Consider the following 18933-nt stretch of genomic DNA (forward strand, 5'->3'; position numbering starts at 1 on the left):
AATTCTCCAAATAATATTTTCTAAGATACTTGAAATTTCTGCTAATTCATTTGGCATTCTTTTTAGCGTGGTTTCTGTTCTTACCCATATTACTTATGGAGCGGGCCTAAGAGCTGACCTCTTCAAGATGGCGGCCTGCGCGTGCCACTCCCGGGCTCGCGCACCTCCCCAAGATGGCGGCGCCCGAGGCCTGGCGCGCCCGGAGTTGCTGGTTCTGTGAGGTAGCGGCGGCAACGACCATGGAGGCCACGTCCCGGGAGGCGGCGCCAGCGAAGAGCTCGGCCTCGGGCCCCAGCGCTCCCCCCGCCCTGTTCGAGCTGTGCGGGCGGGCAGTGAGCGCCCATATGGGGGTTCTGGAGAGCGGGGTGTGGGGTAAGTGGCGGAGTGAGGGGCTACCTCCGGCAGCGAGCGGGGGCGGCCCAGCGGCTAGGGGGCGCGGGGGGCGAGGCCGAGAGGCCCGGGGCAAGGCCCGGCCCGGGGCACTGGAAGTCAGGTTATGGAGTCGGAGCATGAATCCTGCGACTGACAGGGCTGGACGGAGTGAAGACTGACACCAGATGAGCCCGGGGGACCCGAACCACGGCTTGCCTGGGGGGCGCGGGGGGCGAGGCCAGAAGGCCCGGCGTGGGGCGCAGCTGGCAGGGCCCTAGCGACAGGGGCCGGAGCGGCGGGCCGGAGCGCAGGCTCGGAACTGACCCTGGGCTGCGGCCGGACGGGACGGAGGAGTCTCGGATGGCGAACCGACGGCCAGGGATGGCCGGGCCGCCTCGGGGCAGGGGCCGAAATTGGCAGGCCCGACCCCGCGGCAGGGAGGCCGGGCCTGGAGCCCCCTCCGCTGACGACGGCCCGAGGCCTCCGCTGTGTGCGGGGTGCACCCCGGGTAGCCAGACTCCCGGAGGCCAGCGGATGGGCGGGGTGCGGCGGCGGGGCGCCGAGCGAGGGAATGGGGTTGGAGGGCAGCCGCAGGGCTGGGGGCGCCGTGGCCTGGTTGACGGCCCAGGGGCTCAAGGGAGCGCACCGACGCCCCAGACCTCACTGCTCAGCGGCGCTGCCGGCCCGCCCGCGAAGCGGGGATCGCCGCAGGCCCCGTGCAAAGGCCGGGGCGGCGAAGAAGGGTGGAAAGTGAGTGGACGTGGCCCGGACAAGTTCAGCCAGCGGGGACAGGCTCGGAAGAGCGGCCCCGGGAAGGGCCGAGGAGGCCTCCGGCGGGGCCGGGGCTAGGGCATCCCTGGCCGGCCGAGGAGCCGGAATGGGATAAGACCCGTCCTGGGGAAGAGGCCTTGGTCCGGTGGGAAGGGAACCGCGGCCTCGGGCCTGAGAGCGGCCGGTACCAAGGGGCTGGAGACCCGTCCAGGCGGTCGGAACTGAGCGAAGGCCAGCGAGCGGCCTGGAGCGCCTCGACCAGATGGTCTCACGGAGGCCCTGCTGGAGGAGGGTACCGCGGGCCCGCGGCCTCCCAAGTTACAAGGGGAAGGGGTCCACTATGTGAGGACTGAGAGGAGGGAGCTAAAGAGAAAGTTATGGCCCTCCAAGGCAGGCCTGGCTTCAAGAGAGACAAGGGAGGCCAGGGCCTGACAGAATGGTGCTGGTGGTGGTGGAGAGTTAGGCTGAAGTTGGATGAAAGCACAGGTCAGGCCAAATGGAAGGTGGGGGGAACATTAGAGGAGGCTCCTGGCCTTCGGGTGTGCAGGGGATATTCCACCAGGAGGCCCCATGGTGGTAGTGACATGTTTGCCAGAAGGAAGGCCCTGGACAGTTACGAACTGAGGTTAAGGGTTTGTCTAAACTATAGGTGGGTTTGGGTTTGAAGGTTTCGGCTCTGGAATATTCTCTAAGGCCTTACAGAGTGGCCAAGTAGGCCCTTTTGTGCTTGGAGTGGGCCACCACTGCTGAGCAGGCCCAAGGGCCTTTCTAAAGGTGGGGGGAGGGGGCGGAGGGGTAAGAAGTCCTCAGGCCTTGTGTGAGGGAGATTGTGGAGGCCGTGTTCTCAGCTGAGCAGAAAAAGGTCAGGCTGACCCAAAGTGAATGGGAGAAAGGCCTCAGTTGGGCTGAGCAGGGCCTCAGAGAAGTCCTGGGAATGCAGAAGCCTGTATCTGCCTGGAGATTCTTAGATGCTTATCTTGGCTAGGAGTTGAGTGGTGTGGAGGCCACACCTTGCAAAGAGGAAGAAGCATCGTTTTAAAAAGTCTGAGCTAGAAGGAAGCAAAGAAGAATAAAGACAGACAGTAGAGTTTGTGGATAGGATCAAAGAGCTGAGAGGGAGCAGAGTGGAAGGTGGAAAGGGGAAGCTCTGGAGCCATGTCTTTTCTGTCCTTATCACCACCTCATTGTTCTTGGTTGAGCTCCAGCCTGGCTGAGAGGAGACAGGAGAGCCTCTAGTGGGCTAGAGCAAGTAAATAGCCGCCCAGTAAGAGCTTTTAGAGGGGCCAAGGAAAAGACCTCTCAAGCAGTGCTATTCCAGAGGGAAGTCACAGGGAAGTGAGCTAGAAGACAGTGAGAAAAGGCTACTCGGAGGACTAGAATTGCTGAGAGGGGAGGTAAATAGAGGCAATTCAGTGTAGTGTAGTGCAATGAAACACACACACACACCCCAAGAACAGAAAAAAACCAATGGGCCAGTGAGATGGCTGAGAAGATAAGACACCTGCTGTCAAGCCTTTCAACCTAAGGTCAGTTTCTAGGTTGTCCTTTGACCTGTTGTGGCACATCTCTCAAGAGTACAATGAGAAAAGTTCAGTAGAACAAGATGTGAGACCCTAAATGCCAGGATGTGAGGTTTGAACTTTGTTTTGAATGGAGAGCTTTTGAAAGGTTGAACAGAATAATTATCATCAGGAAGAGCAATACTCAGAGAATAGAGATCAAATAAAAAACAGTCGGTTCAGATGCTAGGCCTACATTAGTAGGACAGCACAGGGACTCAGTGGGCATTCAACAGGTACAGTGGATACCACTGAGTACCTGATAGATTAAAAAAGGTATACTAGATTCTTGGATCTCAAGTTCAGTTATTCCTCAACTAACGGAAAAAATACACTGAGGAAGAGCTATGTGTGGTGACTCAACACTTATAATCCCAGCTCTCAGGAGGCTGAGACAGAAGGATTACCTAAAGTTACAGGGCAGCCAGGAGTGAGACCCTGTCTTTTAAAAGTTGGAGGTGCTGGGGAAAGTACTCCTTTTACACAGGACAGTTCAGTTCTTAGCACCCATGTCAGATCAAAACTGCCTGGAACTCTACTTTGAGCTCTACAGGCACTTGCACTCAGCTTCACATGCCTCCTGTAGACACATAGACACATAATTTAAAGAGAAAATATTTTTTAAAGTAGATCAAGGAATGGAAGTTTTACTATACTACACGATCTTAAGCTTAAATTGAATAGACAGAGCGAACATAATAATACCCAATATTTGCTGATCTTATTATGGGTGGGTATTGTGTTAAACAAATTACAAGCATGATCTTTAATGTCATGAGGTAGACATTTCTATCTATTCCCTCGTCATACAATCCCCAATGCACACACCCTGTTTTGTTTTGTTTTATGTGATCCCTGGCTGGCCTGATAGTCAGTATGTAGCTCAGGCTAGCTTGAACTTGAAACAGTACTTCTGCCTCAGCCTCCCAAGTGCTGGAATACGATCTTGACTCACACAGAGCAAATACCAGTTCTCCCTAACTTCTCTAGTTCTAGGAGGGAGTATAATAAACCATAGGACTTTGTATCTCATGTTGGACAAATTCTGACTCATACCATTCATTGTGTATTGGACAAATAACTTAATCTTTCCTTTTTTGTAAGATTAGTGCTGCTTTTTATGAGGCCAAGAGGGAAGAATAAGTAAAGGCAACTCAAAAGACTATGGATAGCAAAGCTTCATAGTTGGGGCTAGCCTTGAATTCCTCATCCTCTTGCCTCCATTTTTGGAATACAGGGAAAGACTGATTTTATTTTTAAGGTATGACAGATTTAAAGAACACAATTATCTTTAGTTTTCATAGGAAGCTACTAGCTCAGAGTATACTCAGAGCCCAATGCTTCTTGGGCAGAAGTATACTGGCCTCAATGAACAGGTCAGTTTGTTTAACTCGCCTTTCCCCTGAATTTCCAACTGCCTTAAGACAGCTAATGTTTAGAACCCTGGAAGGGAAAAAGTAAACTTTTTGTCTTGGTTTTTATAGCCCTCCCAGGCCCAATACTTCAAAGCATCTTACCTCTGCTCAATATATATTACTTGGAGAGGATTGAGGAAACTGCCCTCAAAAAAGGTAAGTATCTTTCCTACTCTTTCTTAGTTACCTGATGTTCTTCAGGTAACTGATACCCAATTAGAGCTTTGTGCTTTTCAGAAAAGTACCTTAGTCGGGTGTGGTGGTACACACCTTTAATCCCAGAATTTGAGAGGCACAGGCAAGTGGCTCTCCATGAGCTTGAGGCCGGCCTGGTCTATGGAGTGAATTCTAGACCAGCGGCTGGTCTCAAAAAAACAACAAAAAAGCACCTACATAAGGCTGGAGAGGTGGCTCAGTGGTTTTAGAACATTTGATGCTCTTGGAAAGAACTGGGTTCAGGTCCCAGCACCCACATAGCAGTTCACAACTCTAATTCCAGCAATCCAGCATCCTCTTCTGGCCTCTTTAGGTATCAGGTATGTGGTATTCAGTATACATCCAGGCAAAACCACATGAAAAAAAAAAATAGATCTTTTATAAACAGCACGTTCACATCTATTTTCTTATATTATTTCCTACGGTGTCCTATAACACATGTATACCATTGCTGTTGCTCTGATAAAACACAAGCTATAACTAGAACATTTGGACATCAGTTCTTTATTTTACCAAGTTCTTCCTCGTTGGCTCAGTTAACATGTTATATTTGTTTTGGGTTTGTTGTTGTTTTTGGTTTTGGTTTTTTGAGATAGGGTTTCTCTGTGTAGCCTTTGCTGTTCTAGACTCACTTTGAGGACTAAGCTGGCCTGGAACTCAGAGATCCGCCTGCCTCTGCCTCCCAAGTGCTGGGATTAAAGGCTGAGCCACCACACCTGGCCCAACATGTTATATTTGGGATAAGCAGTTCTAGGAACTTAACCCAGAGAAATTCATTTACTCACTTAATCCTTTTTCAACAGCCCTACGAATGAGGTATTAATGATATTTTACAAATAAGGAAACAAAAATTAAATAGCTTGTCAATGGTCATATAGCTTTAAAATAGTATGTTAATATATAAGCCCAGACCATCTGTCCTTCGGGTCAGTACTCTTAACTACTCAGCTGTCTGTACTGTCCTCTAGCCTCATGGTGGGCAGCAGTCAGCCAACTGCTATTTCTTCCTATAGGTCTCTCCACTCAGGCTATCTGGCGCCGACTCTGGGATGAGCTGATGAAAACAAGGCCTTCTAGTTTGGAGGTAAGTTAAGGTATCAGGAAAACTCTAGACTAATCCTGCATAGTAAAAGCCAGTACAACATGCACACAAAAACTGGGAACTGCTGAGGTTCAGGGAGTGAGCTCAGGTGATTTGTCACAAGGATTTGGCTCATTTGACATTTAGCCTTGACTTGTTCACGATGATTACAGGGTACATAAAACAGGACAGGGTATGATCACAATGGAATGCAGACCCATGATTCCTTGAGTTTTTGACAAAGCTGGTACAAAAAACTTAACAGAGCAACCAATTCATCTTTGTTAAGTACAAAAACATTCATCTGGCTTAGGAGAAGCTATATACAAAGGAGGGTCTGGTGAGAGATGGTTCATCAGTCAAGGGAATGGGCTGCTTTTGCAGAGAACCTAGGTTCAGTTCCCAGGACCTACAACACCGCAGAACTGTCAGGACCTCTACTTCCAAGAAATACAACATCCTTTTCCTGCCTCATTGAGTACCAGGCACGAACATGGTGCATAGATACACATGTAAGCAAAACACCCAAACATAAAATAAGAAGGATTAATAGCTAGTCAACACTGACTGAAGCTACTCACTGTGCACTCTGATCTGTGTGAACACAGATGAGCATGAATATGTGGGGCAGGGGGAGGGCTGTCCTCCTGGTTCTAGAGTAGTCAGGCCGTCTTCCTTTAGAATATGGGGAAGAGAACATCAGAGCCCCATCAGTTGAGCCACATTTGAAATATGAGATGTTATTTCTGAAAAAAGAGACAACAAGAAACAGCTATCATGGTGCACACCTTTAAGCCCAGCACTCGAGAGGCAGAGGCAGGGAGATCTCTGAGTTCAAAGCTAGCCTGGTCTACAAAGTGAGTCTAGGACAGCCAGCGCTACACAGAGAAACCATTTCAAAAACCAAAAAAAAGGAAAGAAAGACAAGCTACAAGCAAACTTGAATCTAAAAGAAAATACATTTTGCTAATCTTAATTTCAGAAGTAATAAACGCCTTGTTATTAAGAATTCAAACAGTCTGGATAACAATTTCACATAAGAATATTCAGGGCTTATAGGGAACTCAGAATTGTGAGATGGGTTGGACAGGGTCTCTAGTGAGACTCCTTTTGCCCCAAAATTCTGTTCACTAGTTCAGATCAAAATTACTGGAGCACTTTTTTCCCCCTCCCCTCTGTGTAGCCTTGGCTGTCCCGGACTCACTTTGTAGATCAGGGTGGCCTCAAACTCACAATGATTCATCTGTCTCTGCCTCCCTGAGTCCTGGGATTACAGGCATGTGCTACCAAGTCTAGTTGCTTTTATTTTTAATTATTATCTAATGATCAACTAGAAGGCAACCATTGAAACACTATTTGCAAAGTAAAAATATAAGAGCTGGAGATGATTCAGCAGATAAAAATACTTGTTGCTCTTCCAGGAACCCAAGTTCTGTTTCCAGCGCTGACTGGTTGTTTGCCTATAACTCCAGGTCCACAGGATCTGATGCCTACTTCTGGCCTCCATGTTCACACACACACAAACAAAAAAATTAACATATAGACAATAAGAAAACCATAAACATCTCAATAGAATAAAATGAGGAAAGAATTGAACACATTGTAAAACTACAAAAAGTGCCAGTAGGGAATGAGGGTATAGTGTAGTTGCTGGAGTACTTGCCTGTATAAAGCCGTATATGGTCGTACACAGAACTCTAAGTTCAGCACTTGGACTTTGGAGATAGGAGGATCAGAAGTTCAAGATTATCCTTAGCTACGTACCAAAGCCAGCCTTTACTATATAAGACTGAGACTCTGACTCCAGAAACTCCAGTGAAGGAAAAAACATTCAATGACATAATATGTAGGAAAGTAACATTTTTACCTCTTGTTTAATAAAGCTTTTTTTTTCTTTTGTTAAAAAATGTCATTCTTAGGATCACATGCCTGAAACTTGTGCCTTAATTGTTTTATTGGTTGAAACAAACTGTCACAGCATTCATTCATTCATCCATCCACCCACCCAAGGGTTGTTTACCTTATACTAAGAAAGTTGGGGAGCATGCTCTGTTCCCAGACTAACTATAAAGGGTTGATGCTAGGAGACTACTGTAATGAGATCTTCCAAAATAAAACATGTCAACAGGACAGCCCATGGTTGTTCCCAAGTGTCCTAAATGTGTTCATGACAGGATCAGGTGTGCTTTTCCTGTTGAGCAAAAAAAAAAAAAATCATTGTGAAAGTGAAGTCACACAGGGTCAGAAAGCTATTTTGAGGGGTGGAGAGATGCCTCAGTAGTTGAAAGTACTGGCACTCTTCCGGAAGAGCCAGCTTTAGTTTCTAGCACGCTCATGGTATCTTACAACTGTAACTTTAGTCCAGGGATCCAGGAACCTCTTCTTACTCCCTCAGTCACTGCACAGACATAAATGTAGACAAAACACCCATACACATAAGAAACAGACATAAATGCAGACCCTTTTTTAGATGAAGAGGGAGGGGAAGTGGAGGTGGTAGTGGCAGCATACCTGGATGCCTACACTTAAAAAAGTAGAGGTAGGAAGGATAAGGAATTCAAAATCAATCACAACTAGTGATCTTGAGGCCAGCTGTGGCAACAAAACTACAAACCCCTTCTCAACAAACTGTAAAACAAAAGCTGCACACAGAATAAAAATGGACACTACCTATGAACCTCTACTGATGCTAGTGGAAGTATTTAGCCCTCCTGCATTTGTACACATTTTCCACCTCTATCAGTGCCTGACCTGCCAGCTTATGGAGGACAGGCCAAGGTAGGCAAATGCCATCTCATTAGCAGTGAGTCATTTCCACTACCCCCATGCAAAAGGGTGTTGAATTCAGTTTGCATTGTGCTGTAGTCCACGAAATGAGTTGCTTGGGCTAAACTTCTCAGGTACGTTTTCAGCATCGGATGTTTTTTGCACATATTCTAAAAGTAACAATGGAAAAGTAACTTCTACTTGTATAAGAATTCATGAAAAACCACTGGGCTATTATAATTTTATATATTATATTATTTATATATTCAACCTCTACAATTACTGCTAGTACAGTTGTTACAGATGATACACTAGAAGGAGGTCTTCCCAAAGGTTATCCTGAGTACATGAGATATTCAGCTTGAAGCAATTTGGATATGGAGTACTTGTTTCTATTAATTGTGCCATGCTGCTTGTGCAACTACCATATGCAAGATACTGCGCCTTTATCAGCAGGGCTAGAAACATCAGCCTTTAGTTTCACCTGCATGTCTATTATTCCTCTTATGCAGAAACAGCCACAATAGCTTGGGTCACAATCGTGTCCAGATTTTTCATAGCCATAACTTCCCTCTAAAGTTGGTTTATTGAAGTTGTTTGGAACAAGGTCTCATCATATACCTCTGGCTAGTCTGCAGCTCAGATTTGCCTGTCTGCCTGGAATTAATGCCATATGTCACCTCCATGCTCGGCTTGCAAACAATTTCCAGGACTGTATAGGTTAAGCTATCTGCGTGCTGGAGCAGAATTGAGGCAAGCTTAAAGTATACAGTTAGAGAGATGGCTCAGTGGTTAAGAGCACTGACTATTCTTCCAGAGGTCCTGAGTTCAATTCCCAGCAACCACATGGTGGCTCAAAACCATCTATAATGGGATCGGATGCCCTCTTCTGGCATGCAGGTGTATATGTGGGCAGAGTAATGTATACATAATAATAAATAAATCTTTTTTTTTTTTTTTTAAACTATGTGGGTCAACAAGTGTGTGGGGAGAAGTGTTATGTGGACCCTAAAGGATTCAAAATATTTCCAGTGTGGTAGGTAAACAACACATGTAGACTGACTTAAGCATGAAAGTACACCTAAATACTACCACAGCAGAAACAAAAGACCAGCTTTTGTTTTGTTTTTTCGAGACAGGGTTTCTCCATGTCACCTTGGCTGACCTGGACTTGCTTTGTAGACCAGGTTGGCCTCGAGTTCAGTGATCTGCCTGCCTCTGCCTCCCGAGTGCTTGTTTGGTTTTTTAAAGATTATGTATGCAGTGCACACCAGAAGAGGGCACCAGATCACATTCTAGATGGTGTGAGCCACCATGTAATTTCTGGGAATTGAACTTAGGGCCTCTGGGAAGAGCAGACAGAGCTCTTAACCTGTGCTATCTCTAGCCCCAGGGGAAGAGTTTTAAAAATAAAAATGTTCAGCCAGGTGTAGTGGTGCATACCTGTAATCCCAGCACTTTGGGAGGAAGACACAGGTGATCTCTGAGTTCGAGGCCAGCCTGGTCCACAAAGTGAGTCCAGGACAGAGAAGCCTTGTCTCCAAAAACCAAAAAATAAAAATGTCACATATAGAATCATCAAGTCAGGGAAGCTGACATGCCTTTTGGGGTGGTAGCAGAAGAGAACTGTACAAGAAATTCTGATTTGTACCAAATATTTTGTGTGTAGCAGTGGTACATAACTTGAATCCCAGCAGTCGGGAGGTAGAGGCAGGCAGATCTCTTTGAGTTTGAGACCAGCCTGGTCTCCAGAGCTAGATCTAGGACAGCCAAGGACAGAGATACCCTGTCTCTTCTATCAAGAGAAAAGATAGAAAACCAAGACAAAGAAAAAAATTTGTTACCTTCGGTTTTTCCAAGACAGGGCAAATCCTGGGCTGGGCATGATACCTGCCTATAATCCAAACCCAGAAACGGAATTCCCAAATTAAGATGGCTAAACTAACCAATTAGCTCTAACACTATCTTAAACAGAAAGTGTCAGAGGCACACAATACAGACGTTTGGCGGTCACAGGGACACACAGACATGTGGGCACACATACAGACTGTTCCTCAGAACCAGATTTCTTGGGTCCCAGTTGTGACTACCATCTTACCTGTACCGTATCCAGAGATAACTTCTGTTAAATCCATTCACAGCCACACCCAGCTCCTTTGGTGCACTTGCCTCATGACAGGTTTTCTGTGTAGCCGTGGCTGACCTGGAACTCATAGAATGGTGCTCACTTAATCTAGCACTGGGGGAGAACAGATCCCTTGAGCTTGATGGCCTTGTAGTCTAAAGTATTTGGCAAGCCTCAACCCAGTGAGAGCATCTTACCAAGACAAAGGTAGGGCTGGAGAGATGGCTCAGAGGTTAAGAGCACTGACTGATCTTCCAAAGGTCCTGAGTTCAATTCCCAGCAACCACATGGTGGCTCACAACCATCTATCTGTCTGTCTTCTTACGACAGACAGGCACACATGCAGACAGAATACTGATATATAATAAATCTTAAAAAAAAAAAAGGTATCCAGCACCTAAAGATCAATGCTGGAGGACCACCTCTGACCTCTACATACCTATGTATACAGGCACCACTTGTCAGACAAGGAGCACGATGCATTTACCCGACAGAAGTCAAATATGTTCCTTCATCTGTTTGTGTCCCTTACTTTTTAAGTGGGGCTGCCAGTAATGCATACCTCAAAGGTGTGAAAACTATGAATTAGTGTAACTCAGTTCGATGCCTAGCTCAGTGAGCTCTCAGCAGTATTTGCTAGTAGAAGGAAACTCTCGGGCACATGACACATATCTGGCGTCTTGTTTTTTAGAGTGTGACTTGTTGGCGAGCCAAGTTTATGGAGGCCTTTTTTTCCCATGTTCTACGTGGAACCATTGACGTGTCTTCTGATAAGCGTCTTTGCGATCAGCGCTTCTCACCTCTCCTCCACAGCTCTCGTCACGTCCGACAGCTAACCATCTGCAATATGCTGCAGGGAGCAACTGAGCTAGTGGCTGAACCCAACCGCAGGGTTCTAGAGACCCTGGCCAGTTCTCTGCAAACGCTCAAGTTCCGCCACCTGCTGTTTTCTGACGTAGCTGCTCAGCAGTCACTCAGACAGCTGTTACATCAGCTTATTCACCATGGGGCTGTTAGCCAAGTGTCACTGTACTCTTGGCCTGTGCCTGAGTCAGCACTTTTCATCCTTATCCTCACCATGAGTGCTGGCTTTTGGCAGCCAGGTCCTGGTAGCTTGCCCTGCCACCTCTGTGGTGAAGCCTCCCGGGGCCGGGCCCCATCCCGAGATGAAGGGTCCTTATTGCTAGGCTCACGTAGGCCTCGTCGGGATGCAGCAGAGCGGTGTGCTGCGGCGCTGATGGCTACCCGGAGGAAGAGTGAAGTCAAGCAGATGCCCAGGGCTGTACCTACCACTCGTGTAACACGCCGCAGCACACAAGAGAGCCTGACAATAGGCGGGATAGACTCTAAGAGGGAGCTGTACCCTCCAGCCACCTCTTACGAGGCTTCTGGCACCAAGCAGCCACCTTCTGCTCCAGCTGCCACCTCCTCTGCCTCCTCTTCTACATCATCCAAAAGGGCTCCAGCTAGCTCAGCCTCACAGCCAAAGCCCTTAAAGCGTTTCAAGCGAGCCGCAGGGAAAAAGGGTGCCCGCACCCGTCAGGGGCCTGGTGCGGAGTCTGAAGACCTATATGACTTTGTTTTTATTGTGGCTGGTGAGAAGGAAGATGGTGAAGAAATGGAGATTGGTGAAGTAGCTTGTGGAGCTCTGGATGGATCAGATCCCAGCTGTTTGGGGCTCCCAGCACTGGAGGCATCCCAGCGATTCCGCAGCATTTCCACCTTGGAGCTGTTCACAGTTCCTCTCTCCACAGAGGCAGCTCTGACACTGTGCCACCTGCTGAGCTCTTGGGTATCACTGGAGAGCCTTACACTGTCCTACAATGGTGAGCACTGAAGAACTGGGCTGGGCTTGAATCTCAGAAGCACTGTGCCTAATTCAGAGTGGGAAGTATGATCGGGGATAGAGATGTGGTCCTTTGTGTCTCATGGAGGCAAAAGCTACACACAAACAAACAAAACAAAACTGGCACACTGTCAATGTTGGGAGAGGAAATGAGGTCTGTAGTCAATCTGCATTTTACTATTGGAAGAAAGGCTTCTAGAGAGGTTGAAAAGTCAGAGACAGATAGTTCAGACCCAGCCAGGCCTCTGGATTTGTATCACACTAGTCACATCAAAGTAATTGCCCAAGCTTTAAAAACAAACAAAAAACAATACAGCAACCTATGAGACAGGCTTCTGTCCTTATCCACTTACCATACACTGTCAACAAAGTCTACAATCTGGCTCAAACTACCTAAATTTCAAAGTACTACCTACTACAGAAACCACACAATGTGGCGTTCATGGCCATCAAACTCTTAATACCCCTTACTGCATCTGCAACATGAACTCCCAATCTGCCAGTTCCAAACTCTCCGTAGTAGATAAATAAGTCAGATATGAATCCCTTTAACTAGCCTACTTCTGGGGTATTTTCCTTTTCTTCACAAGATACCTTATCTGAAGCTAATTATTTCCCCATACTCTAGATCTGTACTTCCTCCTTTTCTAGGGAGGGTTGCTTCTCAAATGCTTTAACATCAACCTTAAGATAGCAAGTGACCTTCCCAGGATAGCCCTGCTTAGCAAACTGTAGAGCCAATATCCAAGCCCAGATATCTTGACTTCAAAATCCATTGTATTAAATCACTGTATTTCCCATCTACTGCTTTTCTTACCACCCAAACATTAAATCAGATCTCCACCAACATTCCATTTCCTCCCTCTTGTCTCTTCTAGAGAAGCCATCTCTACCTCCACTCAAGCCTCACACCCTCACCAGTACACAAAGGGCGTAGGCCATCAAGGCTGTCCTTCCTACTAGATTTCACATGCAGGTCTCCATCTTCATCTCACACTTACTACTTATTCCTGAGGTGAGTGTGGTAGTACACACACTTAATACAAATCTGGGAGGCTGAGTTAGACAGATCTGTGTGAATTTCAGGCCAGCTTGATCTACAAAGCAAGTTTCGGGGCATAGACAAACCTTGTTTAAAAAAAGAAAAAAAACCCAAAACTATTTGTTCCTGAAATACTCCTATTACCTCAATGTTTCCCTTCCTAATCATCAGTTTCTCCAAATTCTCCCACTTTATCTCCTTTTCTAGACAACTGCCTCCATTCCTGTAGCTTCAATGCCATTGATGCTAATGTTCCCCTTCCCTCAGCCCAGGGCATTAGCCCAGTCTTTCCCCTGAACATCCAGATCCATTTATTCAGCTTATGACTACTATTACCCTTCCAGCCATTTCCATACTCATCTAGCTGTGCTCAAGGACACAACTGAGTCAGTTACCCAAAGAAACCAAGATTCTGCCCTTTCCAATATATTTAGTCACTAGGTCCTACATTTACATTTTCCAAATCCATTTATATTTGAATCCTTAATTCAGGTTATCATTAGTCTACACCTGACTTAATTTTAGCAGTCCTTCTTTCATACAATCCATTGTTTGCACTTTAAACACGCAGTTTTGTTCATTGGAAGCCAATTACAGGCTGGCTGAGCATGGTTGTACAGGAAGTGGAGACAGGAAGATACCAAGTTAAGGCCAACACTGGCAACATTTAGTTTGGAAAAACAGGAGACACAACAGTGGTCTTCCTGCCTCCACCCTCACATGGGACTACAGTCCTACTCCACCATACCTCCTAATTTTACACGATTGTTTTGTTCATGTTCAGCCCTACTTTACCACCAGGGATTCCAGTTTAGAACCTGTTGTTCAGTCTTCAGGCCTCTGAATGTCAAGTTTTTTTCTGCCAACAATTTCTTCTCCCTTGTAGTTTATCTCCTTTACATTCTTTAAAACTGAACTGGGAAGCCTATAAGCTAGATTATTCAGTATGCATCCTTTTTTCTTTTTTGTCATCAAACTCACAGACATAGGCACACACTATACCACTGACCTGGATGCACACATTGTCTATAGGGTTTTTTTCCTGTCTTTCCCACCTATAGTTTACTGGGTTGGATCATCATTACTTCTCAGTTCACAAGTGCACTCCATGACCTGTAAGATCAGACTTTCCACAATTTTAGAACCAATACCTGACTCTGTAGAGCTGTGTTCTGAGACCCAATCCACTGTCCCACTCATGACTTGCTTTCTCCTAGATAGGACCTGATTATGCAAAATTGCATCTTTAGGAAGCTACTTAGAATCTGTACCAAGATAACTGTGCAGCCCTCTGGGTCTACAGTAGAACTACTGACATGACCACATCCTATTTTATTTTGGGATTCCCTTGATGATTTCAGAGTACAGTACAGCAGATAGCAATTGGCTAGTTATCCAAGGAAAAGGCAAGAATGCATGAGACAAATACTTAAAGGCAGAAGTGTTAAGGCCTGAAGCCTTGTCTCAAAACTAAAAATACTACATCTGATCCAAAGCTCAAGACCTGGTAGTAATTAATACATACATTTAGTTTTCACTGAATATTACTTCTGCTTAAATTTCCCACCTTTATAACTTAATCTCTCTTTTCCCATAGGCCTGGGCTCTAATATCTTCCGCCTACTGGACAGCCTGCGGGCCCTGTCAGCCCAGGCTGGATGTCGCCTCCGTGCTCTGCATCTCAGTGACCTATTTTCACCACTACCCATCCTGGAATTAACTCGTGCCATCGTGCGAGCCTTGCCCCTGCTGCGGGTCCTGTCTATTCGTGTTGATCACCCAAGCCAGAGGGACAACCCTACTGTACCAGAGAATGCTGGACCCCCTAGCCACATAATTGGAGATGAGGAAATACCAGGTGAAGCAGTGATGTGCACATACATAGCTCCAACAGTTTTTGGGTGTGTAGAGGGAACTTCAACTGTAGATCCAGTTCCAGTCAACCCTACTGTCCTATTATGTTTCTCCTTACTAGCTGCCATGTTTTCTTAATCCCTTTTTTTAAAAAATAATTTTTTGTTGTTTTTCAAGACAAGGTTTCTCTGTGTAACCTTGGCAGTTCTAGACTCACTTTGTAGACCAGGCGGGCCTTGAAGTCACCTGCCTCTGCTTGTCGAGTGCTGGGATTAAAGGCAAATGCCACCACTCCCAGCATAGCTGCCATTCTTTAAAATGAATCCCTAGACTGCAGTGAGCATAACTGGGACACCAGTCTCCAAAAAGGGGATCTAAACTGACAATTCTTTTTTGCTGCTGCTGTTATTTTTTGAGACAGGGTTTCCCTATGTAACCTTGGCTGTCCTGGACTCACTTTGTAGACCAGGCTGGCCTTTAACTCACAGTGATCTGCCTGCCTCTGCCTCCCAAGTGCTGGGATTAAAGTTGAGCACCACCACACCTAGCTAAGCTGACAATTCTTAAACTAGAAGCGGTGGTCCTGCTTCATTTCTCTTATCATATTCTGGCTCCTCTTGCATCACTAGGCATTTGGTGTGTATGGGTTTGTAGGCCACAGGTTGACACTGTCTTCCTCTATCCCTTAAGAATTTTGTTGTGTGTAGGCATGTGTGTGTGTGTGTGTATCACTGTGCAAATGAGAGGACTTTGAGGTGTCAGTTCTGTCCTCCCATGTAGAATGCAGAAACTAGATTTGTACAGCAATCACTTTTACCTTCTGAATCATCACAGACCCAAAGGGCTTTTGTTTGTAGTTTGGAGAATTAAACTTCACACATGCTAGGCAAACACCCAACCACTGAGCTATATTTCCATCCCTCCATCATTTTCCCCTCAATTACATGTGTCTCTTACTAAGCTCACAGCTTTGGCTAGAATGGCTGTCAGTGAACCCTCAGATCTACCTGACTCCACCTCTGCAGTGCTGGAGTTTGAGGTGTGGCCTGCCATTTATGTTAGGTTCTAGGGATCCAAACTCAGGTTCATTCACATTTCCAAAGCAAACAACCCCAAACCATCTACCCACACCCCAGCATACACTTATTTTGCTTGTGTCTTATCTCTGAATGCAAAGACAAATATTTTGTATTTAACGGTCCATTTCTAGAACCTAGCATAATACCCAACACATAGCAGGAGCAGGATAAGTATTTAAACAAACCATTCTCTGCTGGGCATGGTGGCACACACCTGTAATCCCAGCACTCTGGACACAGAGGCAGATGGACCACTGTAAGTTCAAGGCCACCCTGGTCTACAAAGCAAGTCCAGGACAGCCAAGGCTACACAAGAGAAACCCTATTGCAGGAAATAGAGGGACGTTAAGTGACTTTGCATGGAAAGGCACTTGCCACCAGACCTGGCATGATCCCCAGAATGCATATGATAGAACTGACTCTTGAAAGTTGTTCTCTTAACCTCCACATGAGCACTGTGGTAGACACATGTCCACACATAGAAAAACACATGACTTTTTTTCGAGAAAGGGTGTCTCTGTGTAGCCCTATCAGTCTGGAACTTACTCTGCAGACTACGTTGGCTTTGAACTCACCTGTCTCTGCCTCCTGTAAAGGCATGCACCATTGTGCCCAAAACATGTATTTTTAAGTGAAGCAGAGACAGCTAATTGGACTTTCCTCTTCCTACCATATACAGAAAACTGCGTAGAGCAGTTGGAAATGGGATTTCCACGAGGTGCCCAGCCGGCCCCACTGCTTTGCTCTGTTCTGAAGGCCTCAGGTTCTCTGCAGCAGCTGTCACTGGACAGTGCCACCTTTGCCTCTCCCCAGGATTTTGGGCTCGTGTTGCAAACACTCAAAGGTAGGAATGGTGAAGGAGGACAGGCAGGGACTTAGCACTGTTCCCTAGGAAAATTAAGCCCCTCTGCACATGGCTTCTGTCTCCTATCCAGAATACAACCCATCCTTGAAGAGGCTGAGCTTCCACGATATGAATCTTGCAGACTGTCAGAGTGAGGTGCTCTTTTTGCTACAGAATCTGACCCTCCAAGGTAAGGTCCTAATCCAGAACCTGAACACTCCTGTGTCTTCATTGTAGGTTTGCCACTATCTGTGTCCAAACCACTGTTCTTTCACTGGTCTTACATCTTCCTTGACTATAAAGGATATATATGACCCAGAATCAACTCTGCTACAAACATGGGCATCCAACTTTTAGTGCCTCACCCTTTTGTTTTTAAGGGGCTGGCAGAAATGGTAGTGGAACACTGGGTAGAGTGCCATGTTGCCTTCAGATACTCATCTGCAACTAATCTCTACTCCTTCAAAGAGATCAGTGACTAAAAAGGAAAGGAAGTGGATAAAAGAAGTATTCATGCAGAGATGCTCCTCCCAACAAACATTTAGGCTCAATATCTTATTGGAATTGAGTCCCAACATTGCTTGGGACATTACAGATTATTTTTTCTTTGCAAGTCTGTATAAATTCACATACCTTGCTAGGACCACCTGGGCAGGAGGGACAGCACCAGCCCTGCTTCAGTCATCTGAATAGTCTTTCTCTTGACAGAGATTACCTTCTCCTTCTGCCGTCTGTTTGAGAAGCGCCCAGTCCAGTTTCTTCCTGAGATGGTTGCTGCTATGAAGGGCAACTCTACACTGAAAGGCCTTCGACTACCAGGGAACCGCCTGGGTGGGCACCATACCCTGGAGAGGGAGGGGAGGGAGGAAGGAACCAGCCTTTGACCCACAAACTTTCGGGTAAAGGTCTTGACCTCTCCACTGAGAAGGCTGTGGCTGCAATATAGGTATTGGCCTAGGGTTCTCGCAAGCTGGAGCTGGGACAGGATGCCCTTGTTTCCCTGTTCTTGGATAAAAGTACTGAGTATCCCCCTCCCTCTCTCCAGGGAATGCTGGCCTGTTGGCCCTAGCAGATGTTTTCTCAGAGGACTCTTCCTCTTCTCTCTGTCAGCTGGATATCAGGTATGCTAGCTAGGGTTGGGAGGCAAGGGACAGAGACAAAAAGCCTAGCTGCTCCCTGGATGTGTAATTCATCTAATCCCCTCCAGTTCCAACTGCATCAAGCCAGATGGGCTTCTGGAGTTCGCCAAGCGACTGGAGCGCTGGGGCCGTGGGGCCTTTGGTCATCTGCGCCTCTTCCAGAACTGGCTGGACCAGGATGCAGTCACAGCAAGGGAAGCAATCCGGCGGCTCCGGGCTACCTGCCATGTGGTTAGCGACTCATGGGACTCATCCCAGGCCTTTGCAGATTATGTCAGCACCATGTGATGGGGTCCGTACCTCACAGGCCCATCCTCAGTACCATCAGCTTGCAGGGGCTGAGGCATGGGCTGCCCAGAATCCCCAACCACTGATTCTGTCATTCTTCTTCTGCCACTTTGTCTATTTTTCTTTTCGTCTTCCCTTGCACTGAGGTCCTGGAGGCCTTGATGAGGTCCAACAAAGGCATTCCCACAACTGAGTTCAGAGGCTTTGGAGCCACTTACTCAGTACCCTGGAACCCCAGGCCAGGAGGTTATAGGCCATTATCTTCACTGAGGAAAGCCCCCTCCCCCTGCCCTGGGGTTACCTGCTTCGTTCCTGTAGCAGGCACCCAGGCTTTAGCCAGGTGTAGGAATGCCCGCCACCAGGCCTCATCCATCTTGGGCTGACCAGTCTGTTCCCAGGCCTCAGTCCCTTTCATGCCTTTATTCCTTTCTTTTTTTTTTTTTTAACCAAAAGTTTTTCTTATAAAATAAAAATTTGGGCAAACATCATGGAGCCCTTCGTGATGATTTTCTCCCAGAGAACACAACTGAGCAGAG

At 46.7% G+C, this 18933-nt stretch overlaps 1 protein-coding gene across 2 annotated transcripts; it reads left to right on the forward strand.

Moving 5' to 3' along the window:
• The first annotated feature begins 156 nt into the window (after positions 1 to 156).
• Lrrc41 (leucine rich repeat containing 41) lies at positions 157 to 18840 on the forward strand. Of its 2 annotated transcripts, none has more exons than XM_051172196.1 (10): positions 157 to 372; positions 4187 to 4273; positions 5347 to 5417; positions 10997 to 12131; positions 14791 to 15051; positions 16806 to 16970; positions 17062 to 17160; positions 17679 to 17801; positions 18016 to 18091; positions 18178 to 18840. In XM_051172196.1, exons 1-10 carry the CDS (start codon positions 174 to 176, stop codon positions 18395 to 18397), a joined length of 2436 nt encoding a protein of 811 aa, XP_051028153.1. In that variant the 5' UTR covers positions 157 to 173; the 3' UTR covers positions 18398 to 18840. The 2 variants fall into 2 exon arrangements, with proteins under 2 accessions (XP_051028153.1, XP_051028154.1); XM_051172197.1 differs by lacking the exon at positions 157 to 372 and adding an exon at positions 3571 to 4078.
• Positions 18841 to 18933: the final 93 nt, after the last annotated feature.

Source organism: Acomys russatus, chromosome 29, assembly GCF_903995435.1.
Source record: "Acomys russatus chromosome 29, mAcoRus1.1, whole genome shotgun sequence".
In the NCBI taxonomy this organism is placed as follows: Eukaryota; Metazoa; Chordata; class Mammalia; order Rodentia; family Muridae; genus Acomys; species Acomys russatus.